The following is a 22,370-nucleotide window of genomic DNA, read 5'->3' as shown; positions in this document are numbered from 1 at the left end:
AGCGCTCGCACGACCGAAATGAGTAATAAATAAGCAGAAAGAAATTTACATTAAAGAGAAAATAAAATATATCAAAAAGTTTGTCTCTCTACTCACTTCTAAAACATATTTCACTATTATTAAACATCGGCCTGATTGTCAAACAGCATTATTATTACTTCTCTGAAATGCCGTAAAGGGATTTTTTTAGAAAAATTATTCAAATAAAAGATTTATCTACGTGTGATTAGTACCTTCTAAGCTTAAAGTAAATCGTAAGAGATAAGTTCCAGAAAAATGAAAAATCCATTCAGTCAAGTGGTCTTCTGGATGTAGAATTTTCTTTAAATTAATTTTTATAAATACGTATAACAAACCCTCTTTAATAATATTCACTCCACAGGACAGTAAATTTTATAGAAAGCATTTAGAGGGTACCAAGTGAGTATTCCAATCTCACCGAAGCTTTAGACAGAATTGTGAGAAATGAGAAAGAATCTATAAGAACTACATCCTAGTCCTCAGGAGACTGATCGGGAGACCCAGCTTTCGTAAGCTATCAACAGAGCCGTTTTAAGAGAATTTAGTGTCCCAGGGAGGCACCTTTTATCAACGCCATACGTTTTGCGAAGGTACTTAGACGAGTCACATCCAAATTTCAAAAAAGTAAATGGATAAATAATAAAACGATAATAATAAGAAATTTATATTATATCTGAACATAAAGAAGACCCTGATTCTCAAGCTACATAGACTAATGACTTGCAGGTTTAGTAGATGAGAGCTCCACTTTTTTGCAAGGTTTCCACTTGTTCTTTGATATCATCTCCTGTGGGCTCAAGGTGCCAAAGGTCTCATATAGAGTTTCGTAAATAACGATTGCACTGCAATTAACAGGCCAACTTTTCTTTCTCCTGTTTCACAGAGAATCTGCCCAAAGGCTCTCATTTGATCTACCCTCAAGCAATTATTTTCTCCCTCTATTATTTCCAGTAAAAATTTCTAGATAGTTTGGGACAGCTTAGGCACACATCTTGGTTCTGGACATTTATCCGTGGCGGCCTTGGGAACTATCATAATGATATTGGATCGTACATCACATGCTGGCCCTGAGTAAACTCTTCAGTCAAAATGCTTCAACGGGTGCCGATGGCAGATTATCAAAGTAAAAGTGGAGATTGCCAAGATAACACCGCCGAGAGACCCTCTTTCTCTACGACATCCCAGACTACCTCCTTATGTGATACCACGAAAACTCTGCCAAGGAAATGAAGGGTGTTACCTTCTGCTTGACTTGTAACTTGGCTATTAGTTTAATAGCTATAACTCCACACTTAACCATTTCCTCACATTCTTTTCGTAAAGCGCTATCACTTAATGTGGGCACCGCTCATTCCTTAAGGCAGCAGCTCGTCTTGCACCAATTTGCTATTCGATAAATGACTGAGCCATGCAAGATATTGCTCCAAAAACTCAGAAATAAAAAGTCTCGTTTACAACAATCTTATGGTTTTCTGATATCGTACCTAACACAATTGAACATTTGTTAAACATATAGATCCTTCAACTTAAGTCCTAAACTTTTAAAGGTATCAGTGTAGTATGTAGTTGATGGGCTGAAGAAGTTTTTAGGACAATAGTTACAGTAGTAAGTGTTTGTGTTAGTGTGGATGAGGTCACTGCTTTATAGTGTGAAATAACTTTATCCTCACTAACAAATAAAAATTGCAAAAAATGTAAGTTTGTATTATTTTTTGAATAAATACAATAAATTTAATAATTTTGGTAGCATAAGCTTGAATCTTTCTATTACGAGCGCCAGGATTGATTGAAATGAACAAAACGGAAAATACTTTATGATTCAATAGTTAGCAATCTACTTGGAAACGGCAATTAAAGATTTTTTGAACTTTTTTGGACAGTTCGACTACTTTATTTGTTTGACTTTTGTTAGGGAACAAAAACATGATAATGTGCTCCAGTTTGCCGATAGATCTCACTAATTGGACCTTTAAAAACACTTCTTACATGGAAATATTAAGAATGAATTTGTTAAAAGGCTAGAATAACCGCAGGAAAACACCTTTCAGGCACTGAAGGAGTATTTCCCAAACAAACACAATTTTCAGAAAATATAAAACACTATAAATACAAAGAGCAGATCTAAAGGGTATGATTGATGAAAATATTTCTGTAGATAATAATAACAATAACCTGAGTATATTCAGAAATGATCTCTGGTGTGATAAATGCTTTAATTATAGTGCGCAGTACACATGTTTTAGGCTAATGAAATGAAACTTAGCAGTTCCCTTCAACGAATGACCTTCTTTTACAATAGAAAATGTCGAACTAACAAAATACCATGTTAAATGTCAGACAAAGTTCTTAATAGATTAAAATATCGTTCAGGTTCTTGTCCGGTTGGTTTCTAATAGTGGCATTAATTTGTGCTTTTGAAAGCCAGCAATGCAAGTGATGGTTATTCTCTTATCGCTAACAATATTGTTTTAAATCTAATTTGATTAAGAAGCAAAGAATTTAGAATTAAGAATACAAGAATTATCCAATCATCTTTACGATTTGATTTTTTTTCAAGAACGATTATCTTTAAACTTGTTACTATATTAAATATAGATAAAAATGTAATTTTTATTCGAAACATTAGTTATGAAAAATTCATGACAGGCTGAGCTATTGGGTGGAGGATGGCAGACATCTCTACTCTAATGAGCCATTTCAGACATAAATTTCTTAATTCAATTTAATTGATTAAATTTAATTATTTTTAAGGTGCATCATAATTTAAAGTCATGGGCGTCCGAAGCCTTTCTGGTCCTGCCGGTCTCCAAATAGTTCCTTAAAGACAAGGTCATCTTATGACATTGAGTTGTAGAGGATCTAAGGAAAAGAAAGCCTAAAGCTTATATTAGAATCTGAGACTCCCCAGTGGGCTAATCCTTTCTTTACATTTTTTCCAAATTTAAGACGCATCAACAATGGCGGTCATTGGCATCTTATTTATCTGTGTACTACTGTTCTCGTGCCATTGTTCTCTCGTAACAGACAGCACTGTCCACCTCAGAACAATTTACAGCTCATTATTTAATTTAAAGCTTCTAGAAGAGAAAATTTGCCGGCAGTTCCACCTGGGAATCCTGTTCGCTAACCACTTAGCCAATTCCTTCACGTTTTGATTTTTATAAACAACTCCTCTGATTGTTGGACAATAGTCTGACATCCTGTATTAAGAGGGAATTCACATAAAAAGGAAATGTATTGCACACAAATTACTCTTACATTATTATTTAGAAAATGGCAAATAATTTTGCTTCGCTTAGAGGGAAGGAAATATCTTCGAGGAACTGCTAGCCAGGATTTTAGCGTTATACCGATTTGTATGGGTGAGAATAGTGTAGCCAGTGGTACGATCGATAAGGGCATTCGTGTTTCAGAGAGAAGTGGGGCTTGGTTGTAAGTTGTCATAGTGGGGGAGAAGAATCGAACGGGCCAGCAGCGCAGTCTCAGCCTAGAGTCGGCTTAAACAACATGCGGGACACCACAGCCAAAATGGCAGAACTAGAGTTCGAGGCTCCGCTGGCCAAATTGGAAGAGGCTGAAGATTGGGGTCCTGCTGAGGTAGTTAAACCAGGTGAACAAACAATAACAATTGCACAGACACAACAAAATCATTTACCTAGTCAACAATTACAACAACCAGATCAAGAAGATGTTAATTTAAATAATTTAAAAAATTGTAATCAACAAGAAATTGATAATTCACCAAATACGCTATTGAAACAGTGTCTATGCTCAGTGGATACTACAAACAATGCTGATGCTGATAATTTTACTGAAACATTCTCTGGAAGTTTGGAAGATCTTGTTAATACGTTTGATGATAAGATCACTAGGTGTTTCTGCAATTACGATGAGTCTGTGGAGAAATTGGCGCCTGTACAAGTACGTTCGCAGGAGGAAATCATGAATGAATGCCAGTAAGTTTTCTTCAATTATTTTTATTTTTAAAATTTATCAAGTAGTTTAAAAAAAAGGTTTACGATTTGATTAGTTGCAAGAATCCCTTTTAGTTGTTAAGTTTATTGAACTTAGATTCAAAAGGTCATAAGTATATATTGATTATTCACTGATTAAATTTTACCTTAATGTTTGGTACCTTTATTTACCAATAGTGTTTGCGGAAATATCTGGCCTAACTTTTAAGATAGAATACTTAAGAGTATTCAAACTTTGACATAAAGAAAAACGAAGTTTAGCCAAGCTCTGTGGCATTGAGAAAGCCTTGATGTGGTTCTAAAGCCACGCTTGAAGGTGATGGCTAGTGGCGTTACCTCTTATCACCCTTACAAAACACTGCAATATTTGAATAAGCTTAAATCAATCTTTTATTAACATACAAATATTGAGATAATTTTTCTGCATTTTGTTTTCAAAAATATTATCCATTACTCTTAGTATATTGTTAAAAGAGTTTCGAAGTTCTTTTTACACTAGATACACATGTTTGGGGTTCTTTGGGTCCTAAAACTCAATCGTTATCTATGTGTATTGTGTATTTATGCAGTCAGTAGAACTAAAATTTTTGAAGTTCAAAGATGTTTTGTTCAGCCTTAGCCAAGGAAATAATAATAAAGATTTGTTTAAAACAGAAATCCTTCTAGTTTGAGGCAAATTTCTCCAAAATTATCTTAAGATTTTTTATTAATCATAGCTTCTACACCAAATTATATAGTGTATCTACATCGTTAGTATAATTTTGAAGTGATTTTTATAAATTTATACCTACATTTTATATACTGTATTTTCAAAATTCCAGTTTAAAGAATGAATGTTACCTGAGTTACTGAACGTTGCGTACTATAGATTTCTGGTGTATCTGAAGAGAAGATACGGTTACGCTGGTGTTATCAGAGTAGTATTATTGCCATGATCTCAGACAGAAAAATATTTCAGTATTAGACCTGTTTTATCTCTTTTCTTCTTTTTATTTTCTTTATATTTTATGGATCATATGGTTTACTTTAATCTTGTAGGTAAATATACATTTTTTATTGAAACAATTGTCCAGGAACGTTTGATGAAGGACACTACTGAGGGAAGGGATGGTCATATTCTCCTCGAAAGAACTATTTAAGTACAATGTACTGTACTTTTATTTATATTCATATTGTTTAGGGTAATTATATCACCCAAATGACAAGTTTAAAGAACTGTCATTCGGAAGCGCCACTAATTTTTACCTTTTGAAGATTTCCACGAAAATTACTCTTACTACTTTCGCATCTTCATTAAATAGACTTTAGCTCTAAAACTTATTATTTTTAATCATTTTTGTAGGAAAAATAGTTTGGATTTTGGGGTGGAATGAGGGGAGTTGGCTGTCTGTAAAGTGTAATTTCAGTGTAATGTACGGTTTTACAACTTTGGAGTTGAAGAAAATATCTGTAATTTACTAACAAGAAAATTGTTCTAAGAGCCAGAGTTTTTTTTAATGTGATTTTTCGGATTTAATTTAAATGAAAACATAAGCCTTGTCACTGTTACATGTAAGTAACAGAATATAAAAAAAGACATTTCTTCCAAACACTATACTAAGTGCTCTATATCAGCCAGACCACAAGATATTAAAACTGTTGCCCAACTTTAGGTACTTTCCTAATTAGAAACACGTTCTTCCCTTTACTATTCAGCAGTAAGAAATAATGTCTGTTATCCATTACAATCCCTTAGCGCTGTCTTCTTTCATAAAAAAGAAGTAATGTCTGGAAACGAGTATGAGAAATCTTTTTTTTTTTACCAATTCACTTTACCACTACATTCATCCATATTCATATAAAGGTTGTTTCTGTAAGACAGTAAAACTGTTCTTAACCATCTTTCAGTACTTAATTCGGTTTTAGTGTCTCCTCCTAAGTTTACGTCTTCATTGTACCAAAACTACTTACTTAATTAAATATTATCCAAATCTAATAGATGATTTTTATTTTTGAGTAAGTATTACTACTTCTTTTGATAAGAGAGAATTTTTCTTTATATTCGTAATTGAGTTGCCAGAAGTATTTTTTATAAGGTTCGCTTGTGTGTGATCTCTTCTTGTGCCTCTTTATTTATAAAAGGAATTTCTGTATACTTTAATAATTATTCTTTATTTTTCTTTACACATGGATTCACGTGGATTACGTTCTGAATGTTATTAATTAATGTCTTATGATTTATTTACTGGGTTTCTTTGATAATTTTTGTCCAATATTTGAAAATAATTACGAAAATTGTTATTGAAAAGTAAAGTTCCATTATACGTACTCAATTTTGGGAATATAAGCAAAATCTTTATAAGATTTAAAGTGGTTAATATTGACATATCAAACTATTGGAAGTATTAGCAGGGCAATGGACATTTATAGACATTTTTCATTGTATTTTGATGTTCAAATTAACTAAAAACATTGTAAATTGTAAACTTTTTAAATTCAAAGAACAACTTACGAAAATTTTGGCTAAAAAACAGGTAGATTTCCCTGTTTTAAGTTGGGCATTGAGAAATATTTGCTTTATAGTAACCACGGCTAGATAAAATGAAGGTTGTAATTCAATATTACAAATACTGAAGGTAGTTGTTGTTTTAGTTCGTAGTTTATAATATCTGCATGTAATTAAACAAGAAGGTGACCATTTACTTTTTTCCGTATTATGGTCTATGTAAAAATATCCGTTTGTTAAAGGTTTAGATTATAATATATACTTTTATTTTACAATGTGTTATTATAGTTGTTATTATTTGGCAAAATTTGGAATCCTTACTATAAAAATAAAAGGAAGACGGGCGAGATAAGGCTATCTTTGAGAGTCTCCTTCATGGGAACAACCATTAATCGTTTTTTAGTTCTTGAAATCCGAAATTGATTTTGTTATTTGATTCATACAAAATTGATTTTTTGATTTATTATTAATTCGACGCCATCTATTGCTTACAAATTTCCCTGCAAATTGTTGTTAATACTCCAGTAGCCAAAGTTATAGATTCATTTAACTATTAAACGATAACAATAACTTACTTAATTTAGAGAAAAATAAAATACTCGTAAAACCGTAGGAGATTGAACATAATTTCATGATTTTCATATAATTTATGTCCCATTCTGAAAACTCTTCACAATAACAGCTAAAGTATAGAAGTTTCTTCAGATATATGAGTGTCGACTAACCACAGAAGATATAAATTTATTACTTTAGAAGGGCCATGTGGTCGTCACGTTGGCGTGCCAGAATATATGTAATATAAAAAAAAAATAAAAATAACCACAGCCCGTTATTATTATAATAGAACTTGACAAGTTAGGTATTTAGTTACTGATTTTTGTGAGAAATATTATCCTCATCTATTCTATTGTCCTAACAAATTTTAGTACTCTCTGTTTTCAACAGAAATACACACGATTGTGGAACTGACTTTTTAGTTTGCTCTTCCAAAGACTGATTCAAGGACTGGTTTCAAACTTAATAATCCAAATGAACATTATTAGCTACAAAAAAATAATTAATGATGTCGTTCAAAAATTCCCTGCTTTCTTCATTTTGAGTCATTGAATAGTTTTGAAGCTTATCTATCTTTATAATCTTGAGTTACTGCACAAAGATAGTTCACAAAAGGGTGGACTAACAAATCATTCGTTGAAAATAACTTTAAATGCGCTATAAAGAATTCTCATATTGAACATTTTAGGGATTGTAGATTGTAAAAGTTAGGCTCCCCAAAAAGCCATTGTTGGTTTACAGAATAAGTGTGTTTTTAAAAAGTTAAAATCTGTGCGTACAATGACTGTAGTTACAAAATGAACTAGTGTTTGCTAAATTCATGTAGTTTCACCCCAGCTATCTCTATGGAGCAACTCAAAAAGCTCAAATTTAGGTAGCAGACTTTCAAGAATAGAAAACTTAACTCTAAAAACTAGTCTGTGCTACCTTTTCAGGACATAAACCAGAATTGGAATGTAGGAAGTATTTTTGGTCATGAAAAAGGAGCAGCTAGTTCCTACCAAGTTCGTCAGAATTATTGCTATAATTGGAGAATATGTAGGTTGTGAGAAATCATTCACACCAGATGGTTAAGCACAAATCTTGAACCTAGGTATGCTGGATTTGATTCATTTTCTTCTTTTGAAACATTTGATTCTGGCTAATTGTGTATTTAGGTTTGTAATTTAGAAGTTTTAATTTTTAAAGTTCAACATGCCACATTATTACTATTATTATTATTTTTTGTAGATATGTCAACAGACTAAAATCATATAAAAAACATTGAAACAAGAACTTAGGTAAAAGTATAAAATTTACCTTTTTTTTCTTTAAAAAAGCAAACTTCCGGTTAAAATCAAACATTTCTGAGAAAGAACTATTAAAAGAGGAAATTGTCCTCCAAGCTCTTTGCTTTAAAAGCGATGATAACGCATATTTTATTATTTTTGTTCTGTAACTAGCAAGCAATAAAATATAATTCGCTATGTACAGCGTTTTAGTGCTACCTTACTGTCTGCAAGTATTTTTTTTCTGTCTGTTATCTATTGCAATAAATGTTTTTTTGTATTTTAAATTGAATAAAATACTTTTGAAGAAAATCATTTGATGTAGAAATCATTAAATGAAGTAACTGTTACCCAAAGGTTAACGAAGTGTTTATAATTACGATAATTAAGTACATTGTACTTTTTGTCGCTAGTTAACTATTAAAGTACAACTTAAGTCCGTACTTTTATTGAACAATATTGTCATTATTATGTGGTTAGAGAAGAAATATTAATTTAATTACTGTTACAAGAATACTTTGTGTTTGTTTTAAATTTTTGAGGTTGAATTATTTGTTTCAAATTGTCGATGATGAATTTTACACTAGTAACTTGTCTTGACGTTCCCTTAAATATCGAAAAATGTTAGGATTGGTTTGACTTGCAGTTCTTACTCTTCTCACTCTGTCTCTATTTGTCCGTTATCTGTTAGCAAATCAGAAATGTAGATTTACTTTTAATATCAAAAATTTATAGTAAAATATTTCAGCTCCTTGCCGCCTTCTTGCATAAACCTGATCGATAGTTGGTAAACCCTTTTTTTTTAAGTTGGAATTTCAAGCCGGTGTTATATTGCTATATTATTTAGAGGCTTAATTTTTTTATTCGGGATATTGACGGGCAAGATTCACCTCAATATAGTTATTGTTTGTTGAGAATCTGTCAATGAACTATCAAGGTTTACTGTTGAGTGTAACTGAAAATTGATTAAATGAAGAAAATTTGGCAACTTATTTATAATAAATTGTTTTAACTCCAAAAAAAGTGAAACTCGTGTTAATCATTGATTTGAAACCCTGACTTCCTTATTATTATAGGAAAAATAATTTCATTGATGAGAACAGTTGGTTGAATTGTCTTCTAAGGCAACAGAAAAAAAACAAAAGTTTTATCTTAAATTAATCATTGTTTTTCTAATTTGCGATTTTGGTTATTATTAATGTAAACATCTTGGTATCAATGGCCACTATATCTAGTGAGATAAATAATGTAAAAAGCTTATTTTCTTTAGAGTTTGCTGCAAATCTAGCCCATTTCCAAAGTAGTAAAAAGAAAACTCCCATATTTCAATAAAGTAAACGTAAGATGTCTACTTGTTGAAGGTTGTAACCATTTTTATTTTAACACCCATAATGACCCATCTCTTTGGCGGAATTCTTTAATTACTTTACAGATGTATTGCAAAAAAAAATATCGCGTTGATATAAGATAAACGAAATCTAGAAATCTCGGCAAAGTTTATGTTTATATAAATGTAAGTGTTGTTTGGTTGCAGGTAGACAGATAGAGGTATATGGGTGTTTGATATTGTGGGGGAATGGTTCTGCAGCGTAGCTCGCCCCCAATCGATATTCCTGAGGATTCATGCTGCGCTCTATCATCCACTAACTTAATCATGCTTTCTGCATGTCCTAGTGTCCCGAAGTAAATATTTCTATATAAGAATAGGGCATCACAATGAAATTTTGAGATAAAATAAGTTTGAAGCGATTATTATTGTTTTAAATTTCCATGATATTTTAGTTTTGTGGACCAATGTGTGTTTAAATACGTCTAAAGAGTTTAAAAATTTGCCTTACGATCACTCACCTCCTAGTTACCCAAATCACATATTCAAATGGAGAAATCATGTCCAAGATACTATGCACCGATTCAATACAGAGGGGTTAGCTTTGATTATTATATTTTTGGAAGGAGGCAAACATAATTTACTATAAATTTTTCTAATTAATCATTTTATAAAAGCCAAAGCCTAGACTGGGATCTTGAACCTGTTATGACAATATATCTTAGATTTGCGTATCTCGTTTCTCTCAACTCGGCTCCTCTAATTTGATAGTTAGACGCAAAACCTTCCTGATAACATAGGCAATACTTTACTAAGTGTTCACAGGATTATTGCAAAGTGTAGACAGCATTCAGAAAAAAATAACACCAACGAACAATTGGTTAAATTAATTTTTATATGACAATATTACAGATTTGTGGTTTAAATTAGTCAGACCTGTAAAATAAACAGTAAGGAACGTGTGAATACTGCAATGCAGAATTTCTCAACGTCGGTAATCGGACACTTCTGAACTAGATTCAACAAAAGGCAGACTAATTTATTCTCATTTCTTAAAGAAGTCGTTTTAAATCATTTAATCTTCAATTTCCATTTCATGTGGTAATGTTTCTTAAATTTTCAAATAATTCTAGAATTCTAAACCTTTATTAGACATTTTAAATTAAGAAATAAATTAAATGCTTGCTTGCAGTTGTAAAGATAATAAAATATTTGTGTATTTGATTTGATCAACTCAGATTTTTGCCTTTAAATTTGAATTTTATACCTAGCTAGTTTATAATGAGTTGATCATTGTCGCACAGCTGAAATGCCGAAGATGGGCGATTTTGAAACACTTAAAATGCCATAAACCCTCTCTTTTCTATAACTGCAATTCTAATTGTCAATTTTTTTCCTCATTTGGGATGTTTACAACCTGATAAACGAGTAGCATGCAATTTGAGATGGAAATTGTTAATGAGGTTTTTAGATTTAAAATTTGTATCTGAAATGTGGCTATCTACATCTCATAGTATCATAAATTCTATTCTGTAATTACAGCAGCTTATAGATAAGCTCAACTCATAGATTTCTCTGAGTCAAGTCATGAGAAACATTAAAAGATGCCCCTCAGTACTGGAAAAAATGTTAATAAAGTGTTTGGAAATATTGGTTAAAAGTACGAGTGGAAGTTCATAACTTATGGAAGGTTTTTTGGTTTGTGAATAAGGGACATTTTTTGAATGAAGTTGGAAGAAAAGAATTTTTTGATTTCAGTTTAAAGTTAGATTTCTTTGCTTAAGGTAAGAATATTTGGTATTTTTCTGAGTTTTCTGAGTTGAAAGAACTGAATACTCTGGAGGTTGTTTGCTCGGATAATCTTAAACTTTACTTCCGTAGACACATGGATTGATTCAACTCAGTGGGTTTTATAAAGATATTGTAAATAAGTTTATTGATTAAGTCTTTTCACAAATCTGTGAATGTTAAAAATGTATAAAGTAAATCAATTTTTTACTAACTTAAGTAATTATCTAAGTTAATGATGGCCAGTTTGTGATAGTTTAAATTTCGGGTGATGAGATGATCGATTCACCCATAAAATAACTAGAGATATGCGCTGCAAACTGGAGACTTCTTGTTTGGCCGCTATTGGCTGGAGCGAGATATGTCCTAAGGTAATTTTTTTATACCCCTAAACCGGTTTCGGATTTTCATCAGAGTTTGATTTATCAGTTCGTTGTAGAGAATTTGACTTCAACTATATTTCCGTTTCACACAACACTTGCTTACTGCACTTCTAGACCAACTAGTTGGAGACGGAAACATTGTTTAAGTCGAATTTTCTACTCACTACTGGTTAATCAAACTTAGATGAAAGTCTGAAACGTCCGTCGTAGAACGAATATTAATCGTATCGTAATTCGATTAATATTCAACCTATGACGGATAAAAACAGCGATATTATCTTGAACTATAGACTTAACGACAGTTTCAGTATATTTAGGTATCTCAAAAATTACTGATTTTGGTGTTTTTGTTAGTAGAACAAAAGATTGCTAATTAATTTTATTGGGATAATGTCTGATTTAAAAATGACAGCATTTATATGGGGAACAGTTCCCCCCAAAAATAGTATTTTTCTAGACAATAAAACCAAAAAGCATTCTGTTTTATCATAATATAAACTACAGATTTATACAGGAACTTTAGCAACATTAAAAAAATGAAATTTTGATCATTTGGTTGACTTATAAACGATTTTATTCGGCGATTCAATCATTTAAAATGAAAGATCAGATTTAAGGTTATTCTTAGTGTTAGAATCTTTATAGTGGTGCAGTCTTGTAAATTCTTTTGCTACAACGTCAGAGATCGAGGGAGCAATCTGTTAAATATAATTATCTTTCTTCCAAAATCTTTAAAATAATATTTCATTTTATGTTAAATTTGTGTACGAGGTTGTTGTTTCCGAATTGTAAAATGTTTACGATAAAACAAAGATTATTTTTAAAATGCCTGCCTTGTTCTCACTTCTTTTTTCATTAACTTTTGAGTTCTTTTATAGTTACTTTATCTTATCATTCAATTGCAAAGTGATCCCCATTGCTTCTTTTATGAAAACAAATAGAAAATGAAACAGAAAAAAGTTGTTTTATTCACTCCATTTTGTTTAATGAGGCAGTCAGTAATCGAACATCAAAATTTTAAGCGAATATCAAAGTGAAATTTGTAATTCTTTCAATATAAAACAATAATTCATTAGAGAAGAATCCCTAAGAGCGAATTCGTTTGTGAGGAATTTGCGAGAGAAACATTTATTTAATTGGCAAACATGGTTTATACCATGTTCACGTTTTAAATGCGAATAATGGGAATAAAAAAGTGAAAGTTTCAAGATTATTTCTCTTGTAAACAAAAGTATCTGTATCTTATTTTTTTTTTTTGTAGACGATACCAAGGGCAATCTTATCAGTTATCAGATACCGTGGTGGTACTTATGAATGAGTAGTGAGTAATAAAGTGTTGGAAGTCCTTGTCACACACCCAAAATCTAAGATCTGTCACGACATATTTTGACTAGAATATGAAACAGTATCTGCGAATCATACTGAATCATTTCTTTTTCTCAGTTTGACACTACAAATATTTACTCTGAAATGCTTCAAAGGTTTTGTGCATTATTAAGACATATTCTTGCTTCAGTTTTATTTGATATTCATCATTATCGAATCTTTTAATTTTCATGTCAACTAAAATCATTATCGGCCCCAATTCTATAATGTCGTCTAAGCCTAACCTTTTAATCCCTCAGGATGTCCTGAATCTACTGAATTCATTCATTTTTTAATAGTAAACAATCTGTTTTCTATTCTTAAATTTATGTTGTACTGGTTTTTAGGTTTAATATGATTTAATACACATAAAAAACACTGACTTAAAAAAAAGTCAGAATATATATTTTGGCGCAGACCTTTTTTTACTCTTTAAAACAACAAACTTGTATAAAAAGTTATTATTACAACCTTTCTGGGGCGGGGTTGTTAGCTTGATTTTGTTCCCTTAAATAACTAAATTTAGTATATTTAAACGCTGAGTATTTTTAAATTGAATTGTCCAAATAACCTAATTGAACTGAAGACATTATTTAAAAAAGAAACGCAGAAATTTTGCTATTTGTTTATTCAGAGTATTTGTGTTTTGCAGTGTGTTTTCACTTTCATCTTTCTTTAAAAATAAAAATTAGAAAAAATAATAATAAAGAATTGATCCAAATGAGGACAAGTTGCCCTAGAACAGTGAACGAAGGAGGGAAGTGTCTGGCACACTGCCCGTACTGATTTATTGACCTAGAATAGTTTTGGAATCTTTGAATATAACGAGAAGAAAATAGAGAGGGTGGTCGGATTCACTATTTCTCGCGACTGAGTTTTTGTACTAAGAAAGAAGAGCGCATTGCGGTTTTAGTAAACTAACCTAGGCATAAAGTACTGGTTTAAGGCAAGAGATGGGAGAGAAGGCTGATTACGTCTAACAGCTCCTTAGAATTTTTCTTATCTAACCGTGTAGTGTGCACTAGCGTGAATCATATCAGACTATAACTCATCGCTTGTATATTGCGTTAACTTCCTTTCATTCTTCAAAGGAACTTTTTACATAAAAACTGTTCACTGACGAAAATCCATATGTCACACTTGTTTTATATTTCATTTTGAGCTATAATTTCTCAAGGTAGCCGAGCGGTTAAAGACCTGGAAAGCTAATATGTACTGGGTTCGATTCCCGGTCCAGGCCTTGGATTTTATTTAATGGTTATTAAAAGAAATTTACAGTAAAGTATGTTTGCTAGTCGCCTCCGTCCACGACACCTAATTTGGACGTAAAACCGGCCTGAAAAAATAGAAATTACTTTACTTCTATTCAGGAATATTTATAAGTAGAGAATTGTACAATTCTCTCAACTTAGTCAAGGAAAACTAAACAAGCATTAACTTAAGCTCAATAATATCGCGTATCATCAAGTCAGATAAATTTTATTTTTCATCGAGTCTGCCCAAATCAGTTTTGTTAACCTAACCTGTATAATACACCTCGTCATAAAAATACAATGTTCTGAATAGAAATTAAGGAAATTCCAGCAAAACTGATGAAGATTTGTACTTTTCCCTTTTTTATGAATATCTACATCCAAAACTAGCCGACCTAATGTGTATAATGTACGCCTGATATAAGAATACAATGTTCTGAATAGAAATTAAGGAAATTCCAGCAAAACTGATGAAGATTTAGTACTTTTCCCTTTTTTCTGATTCTCTACATCCAAAACTAGCCAACCTAATGTGTATAATACACGCTTGGCATAAAAATACAATGTTCTGAATAGAAATTATGGAAATTCCAGCAAAACTGATGAAGATTTAGTACTTTTCCCTTTTTTCTGATTCTCTACATCCAAAACTAGCCAACCTAATGTGTATAATACACGCTTGGCATAAAAATTCAATGTTCTGAATAGAAATTATGGAAATTTCAGCAAAACTGATGAAGATTTAGTACTTTTCCCTTTTTTATGAATCTCTACATCCAAAACTAGCCAACCTAATGTGTATAATACAGGCTTGGCATAAAAATACAATGTTCTGAATAGAAATTAAGGAAATTCCAGCAAAACTAGTAACAATAGCGGTGCTATTTCGCAGGCATACATTTATTACATGGGTTATAATTAACTTATCAAGGTGGGTTTGAACGTCTTAATTAACACTCCATCTAAATATCAACAAAACGAATTACTAAACTTAAAGCACCACAACATGTACCAACATGATTCATCTACCGACCGTGGCTTCAGAAATGTATTGGCTAGAATGTGCACGGAATAATCAGCTACCCAAGTATCAATGAACTGCATCTCTCAAGATGCCCATGGACAGAGAAGAATGAAGGAGTAGAGAAATTTCTAAACTAGTTCTAGACTATGATTAATGTATTTGAAAAGATGTCTTTTTTTTTTCTTTTAATCAAGATAATAACGGGAATAAAAACATACACCGAAGTCAAGTAGAGTTTTGAATCAGTACATTGAAAGACAATTTATCATAACCTCAAAGTCCACCGCTATTTAGAAACTTAGTTTCGAAAACATATCACTATCGTACAATCCCTTTAATTGTAGTCACTGAGCGTAAAAAAATCTGAATTTCGGTAACATTTCCCACGTCCATACGACTATCATTTATCAGATCTAGTTTCTTTGTGCATTTCTAATTTTAATTGCACAATAAAAGTAAAAAAATCACACACATATTAACAAGAGTAATTTATTTTTTTTACAACTAGAAAAAAACATAACAGGGTAGTGCGTTTAGCGGTTTACAGATTTGCTGCAATTGTAATTTTCTTTTTCCCAGTCTAATTGTGGGATTTTTCGTAATAGATCAAAACTTTAATGGAATAGGTACAGCGATAGATGCAAGTTCTAATTATAATAATAATTTGAGGATAACAGTATGATGTTCTTTCATTTGCATAATGTGTTTTCAAAGCATTGTTTGTGTCTTCAAACTAAATTGTTTTTAAAATTATTAAGGCCCAGTTTACATTTTTAAGAAGATTTTGTTTTTTACATAAATATAATCGATAAATAAATAAACTAGGAGATGAAGGCACGCATTATTTATTTACTAAAAAGTAATAGTTTTCATATTTTGTTGATATTAAATTAAGTAATGTTATTAATAAACAAGTTTTACTTCTATTTACGATCTCATGAAATTAATCTCCTTTTGTAAATTTAAAAAAAAAAAATTCTCTTGATGTGAATTTTGATTGGGTGAAGATTCTTAAAATCTCTTTTCCTCAAATAGTTGGTCACTTTAAGTCGATTTATTGGATTGCCAATTACTTTTTTTGATAGCATCTAGCCGTTTTGAATGATGCTTAGAGATCGCTACTTTATAATGCAATCTAGTAAATATTTCCTTTACATCCTCTACTTGAATTAGGCCTGTTAAGTACATATTCCATTATGCTATCTCCTATTATCAAATTTAGAGTTTTTAAAAATCTAATTCAGTCTTTTGCAACTGTACTCTTACAAGTAAAAGTGTTACTTTAAGTGATACTAAAAAACTTTATTTTTAAGTAATTACTAGATCCTTGAAGCTGCTACCAAAATTCCTAGAAATGTTATAGATATTCATAGAAATATTCATGAATTCTGGGTGAGAAACTGTTATTATTATATTATTAATTCGCAATGTAACCAGAAACTTGTGCAAAATTAGTATCATTGACACTGATTTTTCTTATACGATATCTTGTTTGTAGAGTTTTATACAATTTAAAATGTGCAAGTAGGTAATGCTAATCCAGAAATTTGAGTTTGTAAGTTGCAAATGTCAGAAAGTAGCGCAATTTTGCTTTACCATCATTTAGTTTCTTTTTATTAAAGTTATAACAATAATATGGAAAGTTTTTTCTGTTATGGCTTTAACCAAATTTTTATTGCAGAAACGCCCAGAAATTATCCGCCACAAAACAATTGCAAGGAGATAAACTGCCTTATCTAAAAAGGTGCTTTCATAAAAATTATCTTTGAGAAGAAATAAATAACCCCTTTATCTGCCATTTTTGTAGATACCTGTTTTTTTTTTACTAGAGTTAGAGAACCCATTAATTATACTTTAAAATTAATGACAGTGAGAGAAGTATATTGAAGCAAGCCACTACTTCCTGTAATGTGCAAATTCTGTGCTTCCTTTTGCAAAGAACGTGCGCAGAATAGCAAAATTTGTTGATAGTAATCTTGCAATAACAATCAGTGTGTTGAAAAAAAATTTCAATTAGTTTACCATATATTCAATATATCACTGGATTGGATTCTGCCCGACTCTCTCTTCAAGTTCTAATCAATTTTCATCGAATTTTAGCAATATTGGTTTTCAATAACAAGAAATAGAGAGAAGCTTGTGCCACACAATTTACATAGAATACATAAAGTCTCTGGTAAAAATAAAGATAACAAAATTATATGAGAAGCTTGCGTTGTAAAATTACCCTTGTATTTTGCGAAACATAAAAGTTGAACATGCTTCGATTTACCGTTTAAAAAAAAAACTACTTTTTCATCCTCAGCTGGAAACTAAAGATTGTCAGTCTTTAAGAATGTAGAATACATCTTCTCAGGAGTAGTAAAGAGGCGGTAAACATTCCAAGGACACTTCAAAAAACGTTGAAACTGTGGAAGGCGGTAGACGGTTGTTAAAGGATGTTTACAAAACGCCCACCCTGACCCAGACAGCTCTAATTGAAGTCGTTGTTTATTGGAGTAAACTTACAACTTCTAGCGGCAAACATCAGTTGACATCCAACTTCACTACACTTTCTTTAGAGATTTTATTTAATTTCCGTTAGAATATACATATTTAGTTCTAGTTTGGTTTAATTGTGGTTCTATAACATTACCAATAACCACAGAATGGTTATGTAGTGATTTTCTGTCATTCATACTATTGATTACCTGTTATAGAGTAATTATTTACAATATTACTATCCAATTATACTTTCATGGATAACATGGACTAACATTTTATTATTCATGAGAGGTACCCTCCTAAGACATAGGTCTGACATCTAATTCTTGCATTCAATGTTCACACTGGTTACTTCTAAACCTACCAGTTTCGTTTCAGTGCCTCCACTTAGAGACAGGTTTATAAACTTGTCCCTCTATATTACCTCCACTCCAAGTACTCTCAATCTGTATTGCCCCGAGCCAGAACATTCCCCAAGGTAACCAGCTACCTAACTTTAAATTATTATTCAAAACAAAAATAAACACTTTATGTTTACTTCATTGAAGTAAATCAATAGACGAAACTTTCCAGAGTATTGTTTTATAGGTGTGAAACATAAGGAAATACTGAGCTGAAGCAAATGTGTGAAGTGTCTAGACAGAAGCTTAAGTTTAACGTTTCTAAAGTTTATTTTCTAAGCTGCATTGTATGTGCGTACCACTAATATTCCATTATTAGACGAAGAATACAACCTGTCAGATGGTATAGGTAACCCAATAGTTGGTTGTATTGTGTAAGAGGGGTAAATAGAGTATTATATAGCGAGATGTGATTATGAGAAGCTGTCAGGAAAGAATTGTCAGCCTTGGGATGGTCTGGCTCGTCTTATGAAATCTTCTTCTCATATTACAACTTACATTTTCATCTTAACTTTTCTCTTAGACTTAATATTTTAAATATAACTGTTTAAACCACCAAGAAAGTTGTTCTTTAAACATTACAAAAGCTAGGGAAATAAATTTAGCAATATTTATTGTTATCTAATGAACACAGATTAGATCTTAAGATCTCATCATTAGATAAGATTAAGTTCGTATATGTTTAGATGAAAGATATGGTAACGCTTCAATGCATTTTTTGCTGTTGTACATTTCATTGAACATTTTGTGTTGTTATTTATGTAAAGCTGTTTACAAGACTAGAGGGACCATAAAACAGTGCCAGCTCAAATGACTTTGCAAGACAATTTGCATTTGAAATGCATTATTACTCTGCTGGGTCACATCTTATATATCGTATAATGTTTATCCACATTTTAGTATTAGACTAGAATCATCCTATGGGTTTGCTAAAACCAAATATTTGCATAAATCAATAACTTCTGTTGCCCTTTGTCTAATATGCATCAAATTGTCTCGAATCCCGGAGATCCTCAGAATACAACCGGATGAGGGTTGGCTCGCCGGTGTAGAGAGTAGTTTTAAAAAATAAGGTTAGGTCCAAAGTGCTGGATGATATTCATCCGAAAAAAAACAACTTAAAACTTACTTTACAAAACAATTGAAAACATCATGAAAACTAACACTGTAGCGAGATAAAGTCATATGAAAGTTTTTCCCTTGTGAAAGACACAAGTAGTCTTTCATAGTCTTAAAACTCAAAAATAAAGAAGCCAATGGCCTTCCGCTATGTGTAAACATGATTATGGGCAAATTAAATTTAATTATAGGGAAGACATATTTATTATTTTATGATGCGTTACGTATTTATTATTAAAAACAAAATTAAAAGCATTACAGGAAGTGGCAGGAAGTTTTTTGATAACAGGATGTCATTGGGTTTTTAATTATCGTGCTAGGGAAGTCACAGGGAATTTTAATGTTTTTGTTTTTTACTGAAATACGAGTACACAGTTGGACTCCCAACTTACCCAGTGCAGTTCGGAAATGAATACATGTTACTTGTGCTTTAATTTTCGCTTTAAAATGTTGAAAATTGATTTTATTGTGGGCTTGACTGTTCTGGCAAGATCTTTTTATTATGTTAAGCCGTTATAAGTTACTTAGACTGTTATTATTTTCACTTGAGAAATAACACTTTCACTGCTTAGAAATCTTAAACAATGATTTGATAACTTTGAACAGGTTCTAGAAAAATAACAGACGGTATATGTTATTATTGCCGTAAAGCTTTATGGTACCATGCTCTAGAAGATGGTTTAATCGATTAATACCCTCTTTTCAAAAGATTCAAGATTTTACCCACTGCCTACCGTAAATCAAGCGATTAGTATAATTTCTTTCTGTTTCGGCAAAACAAAACCACCAAGAGGCGATATTATCATAATTATTTGATACAGATACTGGAAATTACGTACATTCTATTCACTTGTATCATTCTTATGATGCTAAGATACAGCACATTACGAGATGCATTTTTGTAACAAGAGTATTCGTCCTTTTTGGAAGCCGTAACTGGTGAGCAGTCGCATCAAATAGATTTGAATTGCAAAGACTAGTTAAGTAGTATAAGACTCAGAACTGTGCTGGTGATGGTAATAAAAGAATATGGAAGATTAAGGAAGACCGGAGGGAAGTTATTTCTGGAATAGAGGATTGAAAATGGGAATTGAATTGCCGATATTGATTTTGGGCTGAGTTCATGAATTCATAGGAATTGTATTTAAAAAAAAGAAAAAAAAAACTACAATTATTGAAATAAGATGAAATGGTACTTTGTTTTCCACCAGTTTGTTAATACTGCGATGTTCCTGGTAAGGAAATAGTTCGATATTAATGTCCTGGATTTCAAAAAAGGATGTCACAGGTTCTACTCTAGCTTGCTGATCTTTGTTTTTCTTTTCCAAGGTGCGTCGAGAGTATTGTATGTAACAAGCACCGTTAACCAGTCACCAATGACCTGTTAATGAAAATAAAATATTAATGTCAAAGTGGAAAAAACCCCTGAATACTGGGAAAGGCAATGTGGAAATGAATAGTTGAACAGGAGAAGAACAGACTGCGTCATTCAGGAAGTATTCAATCATTGTCCTGAATTGTCTACTCACTGTCAATAAATTATGTGTCAAACGTTCGGTAATTATTATCAACAAGGAGTTGAATTGTTTTATTTTATTATTATTTTTATACAGTTATTTAAATAAAAAATATTTGCAGTGACATTTATCGTATTACTGCCTTAAGTCATGAATAGAGACACAAAGTGATATTTGGTGGAACTCACGTTGTATGTAAATCAGTAAAATATCTGAAGTTAGCTTTGTTGGATCCGCAGTGCTGACATGTTAATGATAGGAAAGTTGGCCAGTACTTCTTCAGGCAATCCTTAAACAAGATTCAAACCTGACACTCCAATTAACCTTCCTCTTTATCAATCATATGAAGATAATCAAAAATCCGTTTTCGTTAAGAAATCAAATTTGATTTCTACTTTGTAAACTTCTGGAAATGTTACTAGGGTCAACATTAAAAATAGTTTTTTAATTGGATAGTAGTTTTATAAATGGAGATAAAATTATTTTATCTAAACCAGATCATTTAATCTCTGAAGATGGGTACTATTTAGAAATGGGGGAAAAAAATAAGCACGTCACGACGAATGAATTCACAGGCGAAATATCTTTTAAAATTAATTCTGTCTTGAAGTAAGTAGATATAATATTCACTAATACTTTATACTTAATGTTAGACTACAAAAAAACATACAGGGTGATCCATTTAAAACGCACCAATCGCTAATAACTTCTTAGGAAAACGGAATTCCGAAAAAACCCACAAAGTAAACTATATGTTCTTTTTGGTCTAGTTTTCAAATTTTCCACTCCCGACGCTATATCTTTATTTTTAGCGGAGTTACAGCTAAAAACCCGATTGGGGTTTCACTAGTTTTGACAATGATTATGAAAACTACATAAAAAACTGTGAAAAATAACGTTAATCCCGTTTCGATATCCCTAATATTTGATGAGATATTTAAGATCAAAGTTACAATTTTATCTATTCGTGATCGGTTTTCAATATTAATTTATTTTTTAAATTATATTTTTAATAACAAAAAAACGCACAACTACTAATAATGAATACACTACTAACATATAAATAAAATAAACAAAAATATAAGGTTAAGAAACAGAAAATAATAATAGAAATTCTCTTAATTTTAGGGAAAAATTCATGTATTTGTACAACAGGAAAAGGCTTTCTTTGTTCTGATTCGTACTTTTATTTTATGTTTTTGTTTGTAAACACAATTCCATTGTAACGACTTAATGTCTAATACAATAAATAAATAAATAAATATTAATTTTCTACCAGAAATACACGTTTTGAGAGGTCCTCTGACCGCAAAAAATGTTATTGGTGACGCAATGAACAAAAATAATAATAATAGAAGATTTTTAAAAAATGTAGTGTAATGTAATGGTTATGGGTGAATGGATAA

General features: G+C 31.4%; 1 protein-coding gene across 1 annotated transcript in view; it reads left to right on the top strand.

Annotated features, from left to right (window-relative positions):
• The first annotated feature begins 3,481 nt into the window (after positions 1–3,481).
• Positions 3,482–22,370, top strand: part of Unc-76 (fasciculation and elongation protein Unc-76) — a 70,810-nt gene continuing 51,921 nt past the window's right edge. Inside the window, exon 1 of the mRNA XM_074124760.1 lies at positions 3,482–3,977. Within this exon, the coding sequence (XP_073980861.1) occupies positions 3,529–3,977 (449 nt within the window). The 5' untranslated portion in view covers positions 3,482–3,528. The remainder of the gene's footprint in view (positions 3,978–22,370) is intronic.

The sequence above is a fragment of the Rhodnius prolixus genome, unplaced genomic scaffold, assembly GCF_049639745.1.
Source record: "Rhodnius prolixus isolate KJV_2025 unplaced genomic scaffold, Rpr scaffold_3, whole genome shotgun sequence".
Lineage (NCBI taxonomy): Eukaryota > Metazoa > Arthropoda > Insecta > Hemiptera > Reduviidae > Rhodnius > Rhodnius prolixus.
This window is presented reverse-complemented; position numbering and strand designations above follow the sequence as displayed.